The 21,849-nt window shown below is 36.9% G+C and overlaps 1 protein-coding gene across 2 annotated transcripts in view; it reads right to left on the bottom strand.

Moving 5' to 3' along the window:
* Window positions 1–6,102: 6,102 nt before the first annotated feature.
* hnrnpc (heterogeneous nuclear ribonucleoprotein C) overlaps window positions 6,103–21,849 on the bottom strand; it is a 46,103-nt gene continuing 30,356 nt past the window's right edge. For both annotated transcript variants that reach the window (XM_039745180.1, XM_039745182.1), the window contains 7 exons: window positions 20,262–20,509; window positions 19,831–19,903; window positions 15,489–15,536; window positions 12,896–13,050; window positions 10,152–10,265; window positions 9,918–10,060; window positions 6,103–8,149 (listed from right to left, as the gene is read on the bottom strand). In XM_039745180.1, coding sequence (XP_039601114.1) covers window positions 8,045–8,149; window positions 9,918–10,060; window positions 10,152–10,265; window positions 12,896–13,050; window positions 15,489–15,536; window positions 19,831–19,903; window positions 20,262–20,509 — 886 coding nt within the window. In that variant the 3' untranslated portion in view covers window positions 6,103–8,044. The remainder of the gene's footprint in view (window positions 8,150–9,917; window positions 10,061–10,151; window positions 10,266–12,895; window positions 13,051–15,488; window positions 15,537–19,830; window positions 19,904–20,261; window positions 20,510–21,849) is intronic.

Raw genomic sequence — 21,849 nt, 5'->3', positions numbered from 1 at the left:
CCACACCGCCACATAATTACTATTCGGACAGTGATTCCGAGTAGGCCGTTCCTATCGAATCAATGTCCAATGGTTTTCTTTTGTAATTTTGTTTCCCTTAGAAAAAATCATAATGCTGTGTGACGAAAGGCCCAGTTCATGGCTGGCAGCTGCGTTTAAACAGGGAGCTCTTCACAGACAACTTTAACACGCGCAATGTAGTTGGGCGCACATGGCTAATATATATCTATATATCTATATATATATATACTAGCAAAATACCCGCGCTTCACAGCGGAGAAGTAGTGTGTTAAAGAAGTTATGAAAATGAAAAGCAAACATTTTAAAAATAACGTAAGATGATTGTTAATGTAATTGTTTTGTCATTGATATTGAGTGTTGTTGTCATATCTATCTATTTATATATATATATATATCTATTTATATATATCTGTATATATCTGTATATATATATATTTATATATATCTGTATATATATATATCTGTATATATATATATATATATATATATAGCAAAATACCTCGATTGGCAGCGGAGAAGTAAAAAGAAAAGGAAACATTTTAATAATAACGTAACATGATTGACAATGTAATTGTTTTGTCATTGTCATGAGTGTTGCTGGCATATATATATATAATATATATATATATATATATATATATATACACATCTATACACATATATATACACAGTTATATATATATACATATACACACATACATATATATACATACTGTATATACACATATACATATCTACATATATACTGTATATACACATTTATATATACAAATCTACATATATATATCCACATATATATATATATATTAGGGGTGGGACTCGATTAAAAAAATTAATCCAATTAATTAGAGGCTGTGTAAGAATTAATCTTGATTAATCGTATGTAATCGCACACGTAAATTTGCCCCAAATCGCAAATGTTTTTTTTAATTTAAAAGTGTTTTAGTGGGTGACAGAATCAAATAATAGACATGTACATGAATATTGTAAACTGAAGCTGTTTTAATTTCTGAAAAAAAAGCCTTTAAACTGCATTTGAATTCAAAACAGAAACAAAAATATCATCCCTGGTTAAAATTGGGCAGACTTAAAAATAAAGTGGTAGTTTAAGTACTTTAAGTAGATTTTCAGAATAGTATTGTCTTTAAATAATAATAACCAAAATTTCAACATAAAGTGCAGTTTTTCTTCTGAAAAAAATAAGTCAGAAACATAAAAGGTAATTTGACCAACTTAATCTTTAAACTCTGAGTAACCTTAGCCAAAATTATTTTGTACATTAGGCTAAAACAGTGTGATCATTGAACATTTTGTAATTAGATGTATTTAGAATTACTAACGGTCACGGAAGTCCAATGATCCCCAGTAAGAGCCACAAAGTCTGCTTTCTGTAATGCATCTAATTTTGCTTGCTTTTCAGTGTGCACAAAACCATGCTTTTATCAAGGCTTCGCCGAAGTCGAAATGATCAGTCGTAGGAACGCTTTATTCCGACTCTAACATTTTTGTAGCTGTGATGTGTGCATCAGTGTAATGGATGTACCAGGAAATCATGCATTGACAAAAGTTCCCGTTTGCTTGGAATTGAAAGTGTGATTAAATGCGTTATTTTTTTAATGCGTTATGGAGTACATGCATCGAAGCTTCTCAGCTGTGCTTGTGCTAATAAAGGGAAACATTTTAAAAATAACGTAACATGATTCTGCGTTAACCGAATATTTTTTCATACGTCCCAAACCAAGGAGATGCGAAGGTAAAATGAATCAGTAGCGCGCGTACAATGTCGGCATTAGAGGCTTAAGACTTTACAATTGAGCCACAGCATGTGGCTTGTCTATGCGAGTATGTACTGTAGATAGGGGTATATATATACATTTAAATATATACCCGCGTATCGCAGTGGAGAAGTAGAAGTTATGAAAAGAAAAGGGAACATTTTAAAAATAACGTAACATGATTGTCAATATACAGTAATTGTTTTGTGAGTGTTATTGAATGTTGCTGTCATCAAGGATTTGATTATCATTATTTCTTTCAATCAGGCTCGTATTTGTACGATGTGTTGTGTTCAAGTTACATTCCGTGTTTGTCAATCGTTGTAAAGATGACAGGTTTCATTCATCGATTCGTTTCTTACTGCATCAATAAACAGCTCGTCTTCTTCTTTATCTGAGACCTGACACACTGCATGCACGGGATTTTTTTACACTGTCTTCCTTTAGCGGGACATTGACTTTTTCCACCGTGTGCTTTGTTTCCACAGTAGCTGCATTTATGAATATGCTTGTATGTATCAGGCGCTTCATATTTTTGCTGCCTTTTCAATTGTGTAATTCGGTTTTGTTCAGCTCTTTGGAACTGTTGCTTTTTATCTGTGCACTGCGTCAGTTCACGTGAGCCGCTCGGTGTACATGCATCGAAGGTTCCCAGCTGTGATGGTGCCATCTCGTGCTATGTCCATGGCTGTATTTAATGTTACCTTAGTCCTGGCACTTAAAACTTTCTCTCGCAGTTTCGCTGAGTTTGTGTCAAACACCACCCTGACCATCTCATCTTCCTCTCCATAAGCACAGTCCTTCACCCGTGAAAATTTACCCGTGGCAGTTTGCTATTGGATTGCGCTGACGGACGGCCTTCTATGGGCAGGCACTAAATTACAAACGCCAGCGGCAGCCTGTCTATGAACTTAATTTAAAGTGTAGGTTTACATCGTGCTTTGTTTCCGAAGTAGCAGAACTCGCTTCTTATTGTTTCGCTGCCTTCTCAATTATATAATGCATGTTTTCTTGAGCGCATTTTTGAGGTCTTCCTGGTTTTCTATGTACTGCGTGATTACGTGGGAGGCGTGATGATGTCACACGAAACTCCGCCCCCACGGCGTTGAAGCTCATCTCCATTACAGTAAATGGAGAAAAACTGCTTCCAGTTATGACCATTACGCGTAGAATTTCGATATAAAACCTGCCCAACTTTTGTAAGGAAGCTGTAAGGAATCAACCTGCCAAATTTCAGCCTTCCACCCACACGGGAAGTTGGAGAATTAGTGATGAGTCAGTGAGTGAGTGAGTGAGTGAGTGAGGGCTTTGCCTTTTATTAGTATAGATATATCAGCAACACTCACAACAGTGACAAAACAATTACATTGACAATCATGTTACGTTATTTTTAAAATGTTTCCTTTTCTTTTTCATTACTTCTTTAACACACTTCTCCGCTGCGAAGCGTGGGTATTTTGCTAGGAATACATAATAAATAAATAAAAAAAAACAGTGGGAGGTTAAGCTTTTAGTTACAGGGCTCTTAAAGCTGTGGAATGGTCTGCCCATTTATATATGAGATGTCCCTTCAGTCTCGGCCTTTAAACCCTGGCTGAAGACTCCCTACTTCAGTTTAGCATACCCTGACTACAGCTGCTGAACTGTGCATTCTGCATTTCTGTTGTTAGTCATTAAGACTAAAACATAAATATTAGATACATCTTAAAACATAAATATTAGATACATCTATTTTGCTTCTAACACCTACTGTTTCACTTCTTGGTACTCACATATGGCATTTGGGACCACTACGCTACTGCCAAGTTGTTTCCCGATCTATGGAAAAAATCATCTATGATAAAAGTGCACTGCAATCATCGGGCAGAAGGTTCCATTCATCAGATTCGCTGCCACAGTACTGGCTCACCAGTAAAATGGCCAGTAGGGGGAGGCAGCTTGTTGACCATGGTCTCCACAACTCTGAACAAACCTTAATCCTCATATAGGATATAATCTACTTTTGCCTTATAGCTTGTACTATTACTACTGTATGGTTGTATGACTGAGGTTGCAATGATAGATTGGCCATCTAGATCTGTGAAAAGGATTACTTGTGATCTGTTTTGTATATTGTATTGACCCTTTGACACCTATTGCACACCCAACCTACTTGGAAGGAGTCATTCTCTGAATTGCCCTTCCCAAGATTTCTTCCGTTTTTTTTCTTGTAGTTTTTTTTTTTTGGTCTAAGGAGTCAAGGTTGGGGGGTTGTCAAAAAAAAAGGCCTGTTATAGCCCATTGTGGCACTTCTTGGTGTGATTTTTGGCTATTACAAGAAATAAATTGTTGCTGTTCTCGCCTTTGCTATAACCTACAGGGGGTCAACAGTGTGCCCTATAACTGAGCCTGCCCTTGATTCAGTGGATCTCTCTTGAGGTGATGTTACTAGTCCAGCACACCACAGCGTAGACAATCACACTGGCCATCACAGAGTTATAGAAGATGTGAAAGATGTCACTTCCCACAATTTCCTATGGTAAAAGTGCCCGCTCTTGCATTTCTTAAACAGTTCCTCTGCGTTAGGAGACCAGTCCAATATATCATTAATGTGGACCTCCAAGTACTTGTAGGAGTGACCTACCTCTGTATCCACTCCTTGAATAATGATGGGGCATAGAGGCTCTTTGGTACAGCTAAAGTCAATAATTAGTTACTTGGGTTTGCGGATATTAAGATGCAGACAATTGTCTAGGCACCAAGAAAAACTTCCGCCAAAATCCTCTGCTCTGTCTTGTCCCCTTTATCAATACACCCCATAACTGGAGAACCCTCAAAGAATTTCTGCAAGTGACATGACCTGCTGTTATATTTATAATCTGAGGTGTACAGAACGAAGAGAAAAGGAGACAGGACTGCTCCTTGTGGTGTTCCAATGTTGCTCATATCCATATTACAAACACATGGAACGTCAATCAGTGCAATTTCTTTAACACTTGATTTGTAATATCCTGTCCATGAAAGCTGTATCGGATCCCAAAGCCTGATTTGGGCCACATGATATTGCAAAATGCTGTTAAAAACAAGTTCTATGTACGCTAACTGTAATTACATTCAATTATCACTGTTATTTTTAGGTATGCCTAACTGTTGCAAAACATGCAACAGACAAAATGTGTTAACTACTTGAAGAGGTCACAGAGAAAAGTTAAACCTTTAACTAAGTCGTTGAATGCACCAGAATGTTACACCATGTATACCATTTAATTTTTGTGGACCTGCTCGACAATGTTTTCATTGCATGTGCATCTCATATGAAAATGTTTTTCATCTTGTTTCAGCCTTCTGCTTATCCTTTGCTTTTTTCGCATTCTTAGCATTTTTATTTAAAAATGTACTACCTTAGTCCTCATTTTTCTTTCGGATAATGAAAATTAGCAAAACACGTCCCCAGGATTCAACACTGCATCAAAGACTCAAATTAACTAAAACTGATATTAAACTCCTCAAGTACTAAGTGTTTACATACATTATATTGAAAAACAAAACAGGAGTTTTACTGTTGTTTCACCTAAAAAGGCTGGGCTCAGAATGTTTTGGCCACCGCCCTGTACATACAGATACATGCATTCTCAAAACCTGTTAAATCTAATTCAGGGTCATATAGGGCCATACGTGCTCCATACAGACAACTAAGAGATTGGATCTACAAGACAACTAATGCAACATTGTAACCGCCTACAACTTGCAAATTCCAATGCAGTATGTTTCAGCACTTAAAAAAAAAAATTGTAATTAGCATCACCCTAATTTCTGAACCTGAGAATTGGAGTTCACATTTCTTTCAAATTATGAGCTGAAACCCTCTTAAAACTTTGGAACAACATGTTGCATCTCCCCTTTTATTAAAAAAAAAAAAAGGCGCTCTAAATACCAAAGCAAGTGTAATGCAGAGGTTACAGCACATTAGACTCACTATATAGGTGTTTGTCTATTCTCCATAAAAGCTATGTGATAAAAGATATGAAATATTACCAAAGGTGGTTCACAACATAAATTTCTCACATGAAAAAAATGATCAAGTGTTGTACTCGGGGAGGTAAACATAAACCCCTGCAATCATTCTACTACGCAGGTACAAGATACTCAAAAATGACAACCTTAAATTTTGTCAACAATACATTATATGTGATTTTGCAATTGAGTGGATACAAATGCAGGAGAAATGGGTCACATAAGGAAAAATGCCTTACCATACAAAAAGGCTTGTGCTCCCACAAACCCTTCAGCTAACCACAAATCAGGAACTGCACCATGAGATGCTAAATACAGAGCAAGGAGACATTTTATTACACATCTGCAGTAAACTTCCATATCTTGAAGCTTAAAGTACAACTCTGAAATTATTAAATTCAAACCATACCCTTATCAAAATTACACACAAGGCTTTGCATTTACATGCAAATATGTGAAAACACTTTGAAAACATACAAATCTTAATGCCAATATACAAATGATTTTACTAGATGCACTCCCCTCAAGAGGGTTTAAGTTATGATTGTTTAATTGATACCAGGATAACCTGAGATAAACAAAACAGCCAAAAATCATATGAACTTGAGTAACAAAAAAAAAAAAAATACACATACTTTTATTGAATGATATCCCTATACTTTCAATCCTGCTAGGGCTTTTTTCCTCTTCATTCATACAATTTCGTTCAACAATATTTTTCTTTCAGCACTACAATGCAGATACATTTTGCTGAAAAAGTTTGTGAACCCCTTTGATCTTTCAGTAAACTGAATCTGATTTTAAGGTTCTAAAAATATTTCACTAAAATTACACACAACAGATGGTACTTTAGAGATCTTGAAAAAGAGAAAACTTAAACCATGAGATAACAGGTCGTGCTAATGTGGATATTTCTATAGTATGCGCAAAAGTCAAAGTGTCAAGGGTTAAATACAGTGTGAATGGTACTGCCTAAAGTATATCATACAAATATTTAAACAAAAAAAATCATTCCCCATACACTCTCTTATCAGTGTTGGTCTATTCTTTTTAACACAATTGTGGTAGGAAATTATATCCACTTTTGAGAATCTTCATTCCCAAAGCTTCAGATAGCGACTAAACATTTACAAAGACTGCCACCTTAACCGATTTCATGGTGAGGCAGGTCATGTATAAAGGTAATCTCCTTAGAAGAGACCCTCAAACAAACCTCCGTATTAGAGCAAGGTACAATACAATACTGGAGGTAGGTTGTTAGAACCCAGAGGTAGCAGTAAATTATGTTCAGTCCTCTTATCTCCAATTTCAGTTTTCAGGGGTCTGTAAAAAGGATGAATCTGAAAAAAATGGTTTAAGCTAATGACCAAAAAACTTTACCAAGAATATTCTTATTTATGAATAGAACAGTACAGAATCTTCCAACTAAACAGTACGAGTATGAAGGTAATGAGCAGCTCTGTAGTACTAGGGGCATTGATGGTACAGTGACCCATAAACTGTACTACCAAATCCAGATAATATTAGAACATCAATTTGTGAACTAAAGCTTAAGCTTTCAACACAATTCAAAACATCCAAGCAGAAGCAGGAACACAATTATCTGTAAATGGGGGAATGTAGAGGACTCATATCTGGAAAGTCATCACAGTTAAAAGCAAGGGTTCACAAACTTTCTCCAACACAGGGGTGTACTTAAGACATCAGAGTACAATTGAGCATGTTTGGTTTAGGTATAATATCCTCATCCATGATTAACCTTGCTGAAGACTCAATTACATTTCTGAACAAATATAAGAATAAAATTCTAAAGAATAAAGCTTAAGGCCACTATACGGCGTGCCTCAGATATGCTTTTTTCTATTTTAAAAGAAAACATTTTTTCAACAGCACAAACTGCCTTTTAGATACAGAGTAAGCAATGTCAAATTCATAGAAATATAACAATGTATAATTTTTCACAATTGACAAAATACTAATTAAGCATAAAAGGCATTATGTTCATAAACAAACCAGGACACACTCACAGCTAATAGGATATAAAAGAAATGGTTTATTTAAGAGGTATCAAAAATAAAGACACACAAGGAGAAAAATGTGTGGTCAATGTGAAACGGCACACAAACACAAGGAACAGAAGGTGTCCTGATTCTGTTAAATTTCAAGAGCAAAAAAAAAAAAATAATAATAAAATAAAACAAAAATAAAAAGGACAGAAAATAGATCTAATGTCAGTGTGCTATACATCTATACATTTATGAGTCGTCATCCCCATTTGCACTGTCACCATCGTCCTCTCCTTCCTCTGCCTCTCTGTCCTCTTCATTATCATCATCATCTTCTTGATCATGGCTCTTCACCTTTAAGCACAAATTTGTATTTCTTTGGTTAAAGATGTTCATAATTACAGAAAAATCCTATATGCACTCTTATTGCAAATAAAAACAAAAGGATTACAAAATCAAAAACGCTTAAAAAATTCTTCACACACATCTATTTGCAAAACACAAAGAAAAATAAAAAAAAACTATTACAACCATGCACATAAACAGGAAAGCACTCTGGATTATGCGCAAATAAATACTTCTAAAACTCAAAAAAATTAATAGAATAAAGTAAAGCCTTTGACCACATATTAGATAAGGTAAATATGGTGTAGATAAATGTTGATTTTTCGAATCACAGAGAAAGTGTTAATGTAGACTTTCGCCGATTTATGAACCTTGTTCATTAATTGTACAGATCTCTTCATATTTCTGGTGCCCTAGATGTAATGTAAAACAGATAATTCCTACACCCAATTAACTGAATTAATTTGCCAAACCGTGGTGGGAGGCCACAACCATTACATGGCCAGGACTCCATCAGAATGGAAGGACCAGGGTGGAGGACATTGGTGAGGCAATATCTCCCCCTGGGATACTAGAGGGCAGCCCTCCTGGGTGGCTGTGGCAGGGCATGCTGGGAAGCTGGAGTTTGGTTCCGTAGGGGCTGCCAGGGGGAGCTGCAGAGCCCACCAGAAGACCTCCACCACACCTGGGAGTGATTCCAAGTAATACTGATGAGCCACCAGAAACAGTCCAGGGACCTGAATAAGAGGAGCTGCCTTACTCCATTGAAAAGCCAGAGTCGGGAGGAAGAAGACAAAGCCTGAGGAGGAGGGACAGCAGATGGACTGGTGGCAAGGAAGGGACTCTATATAGATGTGTGGCAGTGCTGGTGTTTTGTGCATGTAAATCTGTAAATAAACAAGGTGTTGTGTTGAACCTGTGTCTTGCCTGGGTTATGGTGGCTTCAGTGTCTTATGGATTAATCACTGAAAATCCTACAGTTGTATAAAATCTAGTTATGCCTATGAACCCAGGCAAGTTAGCAAGTGTTAATAGCAAAGTTTAAAATAAACACACTCTAAAAATAGTTTTAATTATAAAACATTTATTAAAAACTATTAACAGAAATGCTTAAATAGTAATTAGAAAATGCAGCCTTTGTTGATCTCTCGGTACCCCTTCTAAAACTTCAGGAGTCTCCCTTGCTAATCATATACAGGAGGCCACTTTCTTCAGCGTGATGCCATCTCTCTTCTCTGGCGTCCTTGGGTTGCCACATCAAGCTCATTGCAATGGACGACGTAAAACACATTCTCATCTTTTCCCAAAAAGCTCTTTTGGAGGCAGAAGTTGAAATTTTTCTGGACATGGATTTCCCATAGATATCCCCCAGTCCACCTACTCTGCTACCATCTGACACAATTTAACACCAGGTGGTGAGGAGTAGACAGCTCTGCCCTTTTCTTCACCCAAGTCCAGAATGTACAGCTACAAGTCTGAACATACGACTATAACATAAATAACAGATCTTTGACCGAAGGTGCTATGGTACAAAGTATAAGCCACTTTATCTTTGACCATGGTTTTTCTGATGGACAAAGCACAGAAATCCAATAACAAAACACTTCTTTGGTTTAAATCAGGCAGGTCGGTACTCCCAATCACACCTCTCCGTGTGTCTCTGTAGAGCTGCATCATGATCTGGACAAAACCTCATGGCTTGAAATTGACCACTTTTTAGTTATATTACTGCCCAAATTACTACTCATATCACTATAAGTTTTTTAAAAACTGTTACCTCTTCATCTTCCAGCAGGTCTCGCTCATCATCAGAGTCACCTACATCCTCTCGATCCATCTTAGTCACCTCATCTTTCTTGGAGCTGCTGCTACTATGCTGCTGAAGAGCATCATCACTTTCAGATTTGCTACTTTTTTGCTCTACAAAGTACAAACAATAGATACATTAAAAAAATTAAAGAATGAATACTAGAATTGGGTGGAAATGTTCCAAACAATATTTAATACATACCTGACTTTTTACTATGGTCCTTCTCCATTCTTTCAAGACTCTCCAATAAATAATCCACCTTATGTTTGATTTGTGTTAATTCTTTCTTAATAGTCTGCAGGTCATCCATTTTCACTGAGAAATAATGCAACAGTAATGCAACACATTAGCACTCAACCATGCAGCACGACTCAGGATATGTTTTGCTTCAACTTAAACTTTCAAAAAAATGCATTGATTGTTGTACATTAATAAACAAAAACAATTCAACTTTGCTCCTTTTCAAAAAACTTGAATTGGTTATGTATATTATTTTGACTGATTTTTCTATGGATCTTCTTAATATGAGCTTTTCTAGCTCTTTTCTCTGTCCTAGATGCCAAGATCTTCAGCCTTTTCTAGTTCTATTACAGTAGGCAAGCATTTTTGGTTGTGGGTTGAATTGTTAACTCATATTGCATACAGTTGACCATTTAAAAAAAAAAAAGTGGTGTTACAGAAACATTAACTTTATAAATAAACACTTTAAAAAATATCATTCGTTTTCCCTGGAAAATACAAAAACATAAGGACCAGAGCTGTAAACCAGTTTTTTCAGCTCGTTTTAGTTAAATTACAATAAAATACAGTAGCTTAAACTTTATTTATTTTTTTAAACCAAAGAGAATTTGAAGGTTAATGTATTATAATTTGTAGAGTTAAAAGGTTTGGATCATTTTGAGGCTTGTATGGACCAAGAATTGTCCTCAAATTTTACCAAGATGACACAACTAAAGTCGCATTTGAAGAAAATACATGCATTTGGAGATCATATTCCTAATTCTGTTACATTTCACTTTATTTTTTAATTGGATTTTGTACACTCATGAATGGTATAGTACACTGAAGGTAATCTGCCTATACAAATCTCTGGAGTCTAACTTTAAAATAAGAATGTTAGCTTTCATTTAAAATCATAATCGGAATATCAGAGTCTATCTAGGCCAATTAACATGCAGTGTGAAACGGTGTAACATATTTCGACACATGTGGAAATGCAATGCAATGTGGAAAGAAAATCTTTTACACAGAACTTTTTCCTGTTTCCAACTGTGTTTTTTGTATTTAAGGCCAATGTAGAACATGGTAATATTACCTAACTTCTACTGCTGGGACTTTTGTAAAAGCGGAAAGACCAATAAAGAACTGAAATGACATTCGTTAGGACTGCCACTTCAGTCATGGACAAAAGTTTTGAGAATGACACAAGTATTGGTTTTAACAGAGTTTGCTGCTTCAGTGTTTTTAGATCTTTTTGTCATAAGTTTCTATGGTATACTAAAGTATAATTACAAGCATTTCATAAGTTTCAAATGCTTTTATTGACAATTACATTAAGTTTATGCAAAGACTCAATATCTGCAGTGTTGGCCCTTCTTTTTCAAGACTTCTGCAATTTCGCCCTAGCAGGCTGTCAATCAACTTCTGGGCCAAATCCTGACTGATGGCAGCCCCATTCTGGTGTAATCAATGCTTGGGGTTTGTCAGAATTTTGTTTTTTTTTTGTCCACCTACCTCTTGTGGATTGACCACAAGTTCTTAATGAGATAAAGGTCTGGGGAGTTTAATGGCCATGGAGCAAAAATGTCTGTTTTATACCCCAAGCCACTTACTTATCACCTTTGCCTTAGGGCATGTGCTCCATCATGCTGAAAAAGGCATTGTTCGTCACCAAACTGTTCTTGGATGGTTTGGAGAAGTTGCTCTCGGAGGAGGTTTTGTTCCCATTATTTATGGCTGTGTTCTTAGGCAAAATTGTGAATGAGCCCACTAACTTGGCTGAGAAGATCCCCACATATGAATGGTCTCAGGATGCTTTACTGCTGGCATGACACAGGAGTGACAGTAACGCTCATCTTTTATTCTCCTTACAATCTCTTTTCCAGGTGCCCCAAACAATAGGAAAGGGGATTCATTAAGAGAAAATGACTTTCCCCCAAAAGTCCAATCTCTGTATCTTTTGCAGAATATAAGTCTGTCCCTGATGTTTTTCTTGGAGAGCAATGGCTTCTTTGCTGCCCTTCTTGACACCAGGCCATCCTCCAAAAATTTTAACCTCACTGTGCACACAGATGCACTCACACCAGCCTGCTGCCATTCCTGGACAAGCTCTGTACTGGTGTTGCCCCGATCACCAAGCTGAATCAACTTTAGCAGATGGTCCTGAAGCTTGCTGGGCTTTCTTAGATGACCTGAAGCCTTCTTCACAACAGCAGTGGAAATGTTTTTTTTGGATTAAGTTCATTTTCATGGCAAAGGGAGACTTTGCAATTAATTGCAATTCATCTGATCACTCTTCATAACATTCTGGAGTACATGCAAATTGTCATCATAGAAACAGGGGCAGCAAACTTTGTGGGGATTAATATTTGTGTCATTCTCAGAACCTTTGGACACAACTGTACATTAAACAATGAAGCAAGTCTTGTACTGTTACTTTGCTTTTTAACATTGCTATCAAGGTAGGAACCTTCAAACCTGTAACATAACATTTCTGTCCATCAAAAACACCTACAATACCTATCACCAAATGTCCCTTTTCAAGAAAGTGTCACAGTACATCATAAGAAAGCCACCAAGCATCTGAATCAATTTAAAAATCCACTGGCATTCCTACACATCCAAACCTCCCATTTAAATTAAAAGTAATTTTACTAATTTTTGGTTCAGAAACTGCATATTTTAGTTTGAAAAAAAAAAAGTTTAACATGCTCCGTTATACTTACAGGTACGAGATGAGCTCCTCTGACTGCCTTTTGACGAGAAGCTGCTTTTAGTGCGGCGTCCACCACTGGTACTGACTCGTGGCCTCTTTGATGGTACTACGGGTCTGGAGAGAGGAGGAGGAGCAGGAGGAACACGTGATGGGTATGAATACATCCTACATAAAAGAGAACAAACAATTGTGTGCACCATAAGAAACCAGTACACGCTTATTCATCAAATCAGACAGTGCTTTCAATGATTAAAGGTTTAAAAATAATGTTAAACTAGTAATGTGCAAAATTAATGTTAAAAGGCTTTGCCACTGAATTTGGTGCTCAAGTCAGATCATAATTTCTAATTTGTCACCAAATCAAACCATTTACAGTCATGTGAAAACATTAGGACACCCTTTGAAAGCATGTGGTTTTTTGTAACATTTTTAATAAATGGTTATTTCATCTCCGTTTCAACAATACAGAGAGATTAAAGTAATCCAACTAAACAAAGAAAACTGAAGAAAAGTCTTTTCAAGATCTTCTGTAAATGTCATTCTACAAAAATGCCTATTCTAACTGAGGAAAAAGATAGGACACCCTTGCCCCTAATAGCGAGTGTTACCTCCTTTGGCTGAAATAACTGCAGTGAGACGGTTCTTGTAGCCATCTACCAGTCTTCGACATCGGTCTGAGGAAATTTTACCCCACTCCTCAATGCAGAACTTTTTCAGCTGTGAGATGTTTGAGGGGTTTCTTGCACGTACAGCCCTTTTCAAGTCACCCCACAGCATCTCAATGGGATTCAAATCTGGACTTTGACTTGGCCATTCCAGGACTCTCCATTTCTTCTTTTTCAGCCAATCTTTGGTTGATTTACTAGTATGTTTTGGGTCATTGTCATGTTGCATGGTCCAGTTCCGCTTCAGCTTTAATTTTCTAACTGATGGTCTCACATGTTCTTCAAGCACCTTCTGATACACAGTAGAATTCATCGTGGATTCTATGATGGTGAGCTGACCAGGTCCTGCTGCAGCAAAGCAGCCCCAAACCATGACACTTCCACCTCCATGCTTCACAGTTGGTATGAGGTTCTTTTCTTGGAATGCTGTGTTTGGTTTACGCCAAACATGTCCTCTGCTGTTGTGTCCAAATAATTCAATTTTGGACTCATCTGTCCAAAGAACATTATTCCAGAAGTCCTGGTCTTTGTCAACTTTATCTCTGGCAAATGTCAGTCTGGCCTCGATGTTTCTCTTGGAAAGCAAAGGTTTCCTCCTTGCACACCTCCCATGCAAGTTAAACTTGTACAGTCTCTTTCTGATTGTAGAGGCATGTACTTCTACATCAACAGTAGCCAGAGCCTGCTGTAGTTCTCGAGATGACACTTTAGGGTTTTTGGAGACCTCTTTTAGCATCTTGCGGTCTGCTCTTGGGGTGAACTTGCTGGGGCGACCAGTCCTGGGCATGTTGGCAGTTGTTTTGAAAGCCCTCCACTTGTAGACTATCTTCCGGACAGTGGAATGGCTGATTTCAAAATCTTTTGAGATCTTTTTAAATCCCTTCCCAGACTCATAGGCTGCTACAATCTTTTTTCTGAAGTCCTCTGACAGCTCTTTTGTTCTCACCATGGTGCTCACTCTCACTTCAACAGTCAGGAGCACACCAAACTAAATGTCTGAGGTTTAAATAGGGCAAGCCTCATTCAACATGCAGAGTAACGATCTACTAATTATGTGCACCTGGTGTGATATACCTGTGTGAGATCTGAGCCAATTTAAGAGGGAATACATGTGAGGGTGTCCTATCTTTTTCCTCGGTTAGAATAGGCATTTTTGTAGAATGACATTTACAGAAGATCTTGAAAAGACTTTTCTTCAGTTTTCTTTGTTTAGTTGGATTACTTTAATCTCTCTGTATTGTTGAAACGGAGATGAAATAACCATTTATTAAAAATGTTACAAAAAACCACATGCTTTCAAAGGGTGTCCTAATGTTTTCACATGACTGTACTTAACATCTTATTTTAGCCTTTTATAACAGCAGCAATCTGAATCTTCCTTTAAAAGACAAGTTTGTTTTTCTAGTCAAACTTATTTCTTCACAAACATAGTATATCTGCATTTACCACACAAAATTATGCTCTAAAGAAAAGTGCATTCTATAAATTATAAATTCCTTGCAATGGTCACTTTAAAATGGGAGGCTATAGGGCAGGGGGCAAAAGCTTGAAAACTTACTAAACTGTAAAGTGCATGTGCGAGCAAGATTTTTTTATTTAAAGAAAGTGCTTATCTTTAGAATTTTAAAGACGTCTTTAGACCTCTGAGCTAAAAAAAGCCAATTAAATAATGAAAACTTCATTTAAAGAACACTGCATCCTCTCTATCCATTTTTTTTTAAACTGAAGATTTATTTATACATCATTCAATTATTGATGTATGATAATTCTGTAATAACTATAAATGGAATAGATTAGCCAGAGATCTAAACTTTATTTTTAAAACTGTAAATCTAGAGTTTTGTTTTTTCCCAAGTTTTCACATAAGTAGATGAATCATTTAAGTAATGTGAACAGAAAATAAACAAGCTTAGTTATAAACATCTTGGAACTGCTTACCGATCATAGTAGTCTCGCTGGAAATCATAATCCAGATCATAGGAAGAACTATTAAGTGGGGGGGGAAAAAAAAGACATACACAAAATGATTTAAATTATTAATGATTTAGGCACTAAAAAGGTACATAAAGAAGAGTTGTACTTTTACATGTACTAAAAAGATCTTCAAATGTGTAATTACAACTAAATAAACTATGCCCAATTTTCAAATAAAACTAAGCTCCCTTACTTTTCAAACAATGCTGACCACAATCTACTTTACTCAGTGACAGTTACTGTTTCACAATTCTTAAATATGATGGCCCAGGACAACTCTCTAATAAAGGAGGTGGGGAAGCACCCAAATGAGAAGGGGGGACATTTCTTATACAGTGGAACCTCGGGTCACGACTGTAATTCGTGATTGTATGTAAATACAATTAATCTATTACAGACCGTATGAACTGTATGTAAATATATATATTTTTAAATATGTTTAAGCACAAAAATAGTTAATTATACCATAGAATGAACAGTGTAATAGGAAACTAAATGTAAAAACATTGAATAACACTGAGAAAACCTTGAACAGAGAAAACTAACATTGCAAGGAGTTCACGCTACAGCCTTACAAACCGCTCTTCTGTAAACAATTTTTTTTTTTTAAATGAGTTTTAACCACAGGGAAAAAAAATGAACATTTGAAAAATCCGTAATTTATACAAAAACTAACCATAAACAACCAATGAACACGTGCGTAAATCACCGGTGAGTACGAACCGGAAGGGAAACGAAAGAGCACAAAGAGTTTACAGCGAATGCACAGGCAGAGACTGAACACATGCGGAAATCATCAGCACGTCCAAACCGGAAGGGAAACTGGCTTGTTTGTGACCCGAGTGTGTGGTCGTGAACAGATGCAAAAGTTTGCCGAACTTTTTGGTCGTAACCCGATTTGTATGTGTTCCAAGGTTCCACTGTAATTATAGGTCCAAACATAAAATTGAAATGTGTGGTGCTGACCTTAAAACTATTTTTCTATGATAATGTCATTTTTCCATCTTATCCTCTCAAGGCTGCAGGAATGAATGGAGTAAACATGATATTTTCCTAACAATGACTTGTATATTACAAACTATAACACGTGGCATATGCCAGCTCAGAGTGAAATACAGGTGCCAGTCATAAAATTAGTATATCATGACAAAGTTGATTTATTTCAGTAATTCCATTCAAAAAGTGAAAATTGTACATTAGATTCATTCATTACACAGACTGATGTATTTCAAATGTTTATTTCTTTTAATTTTGATAATTATAACTGACAACTAATGAAAGTCCCAAATTCAGTATCTTGGAAAATTAGAATACTTTATTGTGAAAAGGTTCAATAATGAAGACACCTGGTGCCACACTCTAATCAGCTAATTAACTCAAAACACCTGCAAAAGTCTTTAAATGGTCTCCCAGTCTAGTTCTGTAGACTACACAATCATGGGTAAGACTGCTGATTTGACAGTTGTCCAAAAGACGACCATTGACACCTTGCACAAGGAGGGCAAGACACAAAAGGTCATTGCTAAAGAGGCTGGCTGTTCACAGAGCTCTGTATCCAAGCACATTAATAGAGAGGCGAAGGGAAGGACAAGATGTGGTAGAAAAAAGTGTACAAACAATAGGGATAACCGCACCCTGGAGAGGATTGTGAAACAAAACCCATTCAAAACTGCGAGAGAGATTCACAAAGAGTGGACTACAGCTGGAGTCCGTGCTTCAAGAACCACCACACACAGACGTATGCAAGACGCGGGTTTCAGCTGTCGCATTCCTTGTGTCAAGCCAATCTTGAACAAGAGACAGCGTCAGAAGCGTCTCACCTGGGCTAAAGACAAAAAGGACTGGACTGCTGCTGAGTGGTCCAAAGTTATGTTCTCTGATGAAAGTAAATTTTGCATTTCCTTTGGAAATCAAGGTCCCAGAGTCTGAAGGAAGAGAGGAGAGGCACAGAATCCACGTTGCTTGAGGTCCAGTGTAAAGTTTCCACAGTCAGTGATGGTTTGGGGTGCCATGTCATCTGCTGGTGTTGGTCCATTGTGTTTTCTGAGGTCCAAGGTCAACGCAGCCGTCTACCAGGAAGTTTTAGAGCACTTCATGCTTTCTGCTGCTGACGAACTTTATGGAGATGCAGATTTCATTTTCCAACAGGACCAGGCGCCTGCACAAAGTGCCAAAACTACCAGTACCTGGTTTAAGGACCATGGTATCCCTGTTCTTGATTGGCCAGCAAACTCGCCTGACCGTAACCCCATAGATAATCTATGGGGCATTGTGAAGAGGAAGATGCAATATGCCAGACCCAACAATTCAGAAAAGCTGAAAGCCACTATCAGTGCAACACCTGAGCAGTGCCACAGACTGATTGACTCCATGCCACGCTGCATTGCTGCAGTAATCCAGGCCAAAGGAGCCCCAACTAAATATTGAGTGCTGTACAGGCTTATACTTTTCATGTTCATACCTTTCAGTTGGCCAACATTTCTAAAAATCCTTTTTTGCATTGGTCTTAATTGATATTCTAATTTTCCGAGATACTGAATTTGGGACTTTCATTAGTTGTCAGTTATAATCATCAAAATTAAAAGAAATAAACATTTGAAATACATCAGTCTGTGTGTAATGAATGAATCTAATATACAAGTTTAACTTTTTGGATGTAATTACTGAAATAAATCAACTTTGTCATGATATTCTAATTTTATGACCGGCACCTGTATAAATTATTATTGGTAAAATTACAAAAGTTTAACCAATACCATGTAATCTTGAGCTATATAATTAACCGTTTCTCAAACTGCACGGTCCCATTGATAAAGTTAATGGGGATGATAAAGTACTCATCCACAGTATTAGTGCATTTGGGCTCCTAATTTGTTGCTACTTAAGACTTCTAAATTTGCACAGAACTAGTAAATTTGCTTTTGGTTTTTCTAAGAAGTTTGCCTCTTTACATATTCAAATAAAGATTTGGAAAATTTGCAATACATTTACCAATATCAAAACAGAAAAACTTTGTTAATATACTGTATATAGTAATCCATCGCTATATCGTGCTTCGACTTTCGCTGCTTCACTCTATCGCAGATTTTATATGTAAGCATAACTAAATATATAACGCTGATTTTTCGCTGCTTCGCGGGTTCTGCGGACAATGTGTCTTTTTACTCCCTGTACATGCTTCCTCAGTTGGTTTGCCCAGTTGATTTCATACAAGGGACGCTATTGGTGGATGACTGAGAAGCTAACCAATCAAAGCACGCAGTTAAGTTCCTGTGTGCTGAATGCATTGTTAACCAGGAAGTCTCGTCTCGCTCATTCAGCATCGTGTTTCGCTGTGTAAAGAGTTAACTTTTGTGCTCTTTTGTGTTTATCTTTTTGCATAGTCAAGCCCTTCATTATGGCTCCAAAATGATTTGCTCCTGCTGCTGCTTCAGGGGCCGTGCCCAAGCTCCAACGGAAGATGTTAACAATTGCCGAAAAGGTAAACGTTTTGGATATGCTGAAGGAATGGAAAATCTACACCGCTGTAGGAAGCCATTACGGCATCAATGAGGCTACGATTCTTTTTATTTAAAAAGTAGGAAAGGAATATAAGATCTACAGCTACAGTGTCCTTTTAACCAGGGTGCAAAACGAGTTGTAAATGGATGTAATAAGGCAGTAGTCTGGATGGAATCTGCTTTAGGGATTTGGATTGAAGACTGCCAGAAGAAGAACAACGGCAGTGCTACAAAATCGCCTGAAGTGGCTCCTTTAGTAGAGCTGTAACGCTCTCCTTTGTTGTGCAGTAAAATTAAACTCATTGTTATCAGACAAGTCATCGTGTCATTGTTGGCGAGTAACCATAATTAATTTTCTACTTACAGTACTTAGTACATGTACGTACGTTTAGTGTCACTGTACACATATTTTCTGTATACTACTTTTCTTGCATTGTACGTATTTATTGCTGGTAGCCTGTCTATCGTAATGGCTGTAACATATGTGATATCGGAGACACTTGATATCTTTAAAATAATATTTAGGTTTTACTGTATATAAACAGTGTGTTTATATACATAATTTCAATGAATCTTACCTAATATCTAAGAGAATACAAAGGGATTATGCTGTATAACTGTGCGGGGAATATTTATAAACAGTGTGGGAGAGTTTATAAGTGCTTAAAATATATAAAAATAACCATACAAACATATGGTTTACACTTCGCAGATTTTCACCTATCGCGGGGGGGTCTGGAACGCAACCCCCGCTATCAAGGAGGGATTACTGTACAGTCCCAGCACAAATTTTTATCTAACCTTACCTGTACATGTCTCCCGCAGAACGCTTGCCAGTCTTCGATCTATGTGGTTTAGGCTCACCTGCCAGATTGATGTCTGAAACATAGAGATTATTCTTTATTTGTGTCTTTAATTAAGACACAAAAACAATGTTCATGATATTAATGAGTTAATAACAGTGACACCCAAAAGGAGAACTAAAGGATTCAGTACAGCTAGAAATTACTTCCAAACAAAGATTATATTTATTACTCAAATTTTTAATATACTACACTTATTAGACTAGCTTCTCAAAAACAATGAATACCATAGCTTAAAAACTGAATTCACGTCTCAGCTTTTGGATACAGGTTAAGAAAAACATCTTGCCATGCAGAAGCACACATTTCTGTAAACATGAAAGCAACTTTTAATTTGATCTCTCTACAGGATAGGCACCAAGATTAATACCCACCAAGAACTTGTCCAACTACTACACGTCCATCCTCTCCAGCCACAGCATTGCGTGCCGTCCTCTCATTTTGAAACTGGACAAAGGCAAAACCCTTGTGTACTGAACAACCTACAATTTTTCCATACTTGCTGAAGATAGCCTCTACATCTGCCTTTGTTACAAGAAGTGTGTTGAGGTTACCAATAAACACACGAGAATTCAAGGAGCGTGGATCATTCTTGTTGGTCACGTTACTTGCCATTAGGGAACTTGCAGAAGCAAAGGGGAAGGGAGGGGAAAAAAAAACAAAAATTAGTGGGTATAAACATTGATATTAATACAAATACTCTCAGTGCTGAATATTACTTTGGTTAAGGAAAACTACAGCAAGAAGAAACAAACAAACAAACACACACACACACACACACACACACACAGGCTTTTCTAAGGCTATTAATAATAATAAATATGTACATTCATGACTTCGCATGAATTTAAAGGGCTGCATTGCCAAATCAGTGTATCCGCAAAAAATCTTTAATTAAAGTTCACATAGCTACTATTAATGAAGTCTGCATCATTAAGCAGATCTTTTCATTATTTTCCATGCTATGCTGAAAACATTATGAAACGTACTAAAAGACTAGGGATTTACACAGAGAACACTTATTTAACAAAGATGACAAAGGAAGCCTAAAATACCATTTTCATCATTAAATTTAGGACTAAAACCAAATAGTATTTATTGCAGACCTTACTTTAAGCACACATTCAGAGGCTTTCATGGAAAAACCAAGCACAATGTCAAAATGTGGCATTTAAATAAAGTCATTCTGGTATAAATAATCAGACATGTTATTTGATATTGTACATTATACCATTCTCATCTTAAAACAGGACATCACATGTGCTAAGACATCCTGACTAGGGTTGTCAAAAAGTATTAAAATATCTATACTGTAGGTATAGATTGTGGCTCTTTTAAAATTGTTTCAAAACTCATTTTTCATGGTATCAATTCTACAGTTTACCTTTATGACTGCAATTCCAGTTCGCTTTTGACATAAGCTACTGATGGGTTTGTCTACATTTGCAGACTCCTTTTGACCAAATCACAGGTTTTATTAAGTTGGCAACTTCAACAGAGTCTGTGCCTTGACCGCCACACGCAACTAACAAAGTGGCAAGCCAGGGTGGTGTCTGAAAAATACATGCAAGTCTGAATGCAAGATTTACTACCACAAAATACTAACAAAAAGAGTTGATACAACCTATTTAACTTAATACTTGAAGGACCAAAACACGAGTCAATAAAGAAAATTGAGTCGTATCCCATTTCTTAATTATGAAAGCATTAATCATAATAAGCTTGTAACCTGTTGTGTTTGAATTAGGGATGTAAAGCTTAAAACATTTTTGTAGTCAGATAAACATTAGTGCATTAAGACAGAGGTCTGCCATTACTATCACGTGGGCCAGCAGACCCCCGTGACCCTGTATTCGGATTCAGCGGGTTAGAAAATGGATGGATGGATGGGCCAGTTTTATTCGGCACTGTTCATTCACTAGGGCTCTGTCTCTCCCTTCTTTCTTGAAGTCACTGACATGA

Source organism: Polypterus senegalus, chromosome 1, assembly GCF_016835505.1.
Source record: "Polypterus senegalus isolate Bchr_013 chromosome 1, ASM1683550v1, whole genome shotgun sequence".
Lineage (NCBI taxonomy): Eukaryota > Metazoa > Chordata > Cladistia > Polypteriformes > Polypteridae > Polypterus > Polypterus senegalus.
This window is presented reverse-complemented; position numbering and strand designations above follow the sequence as displayed.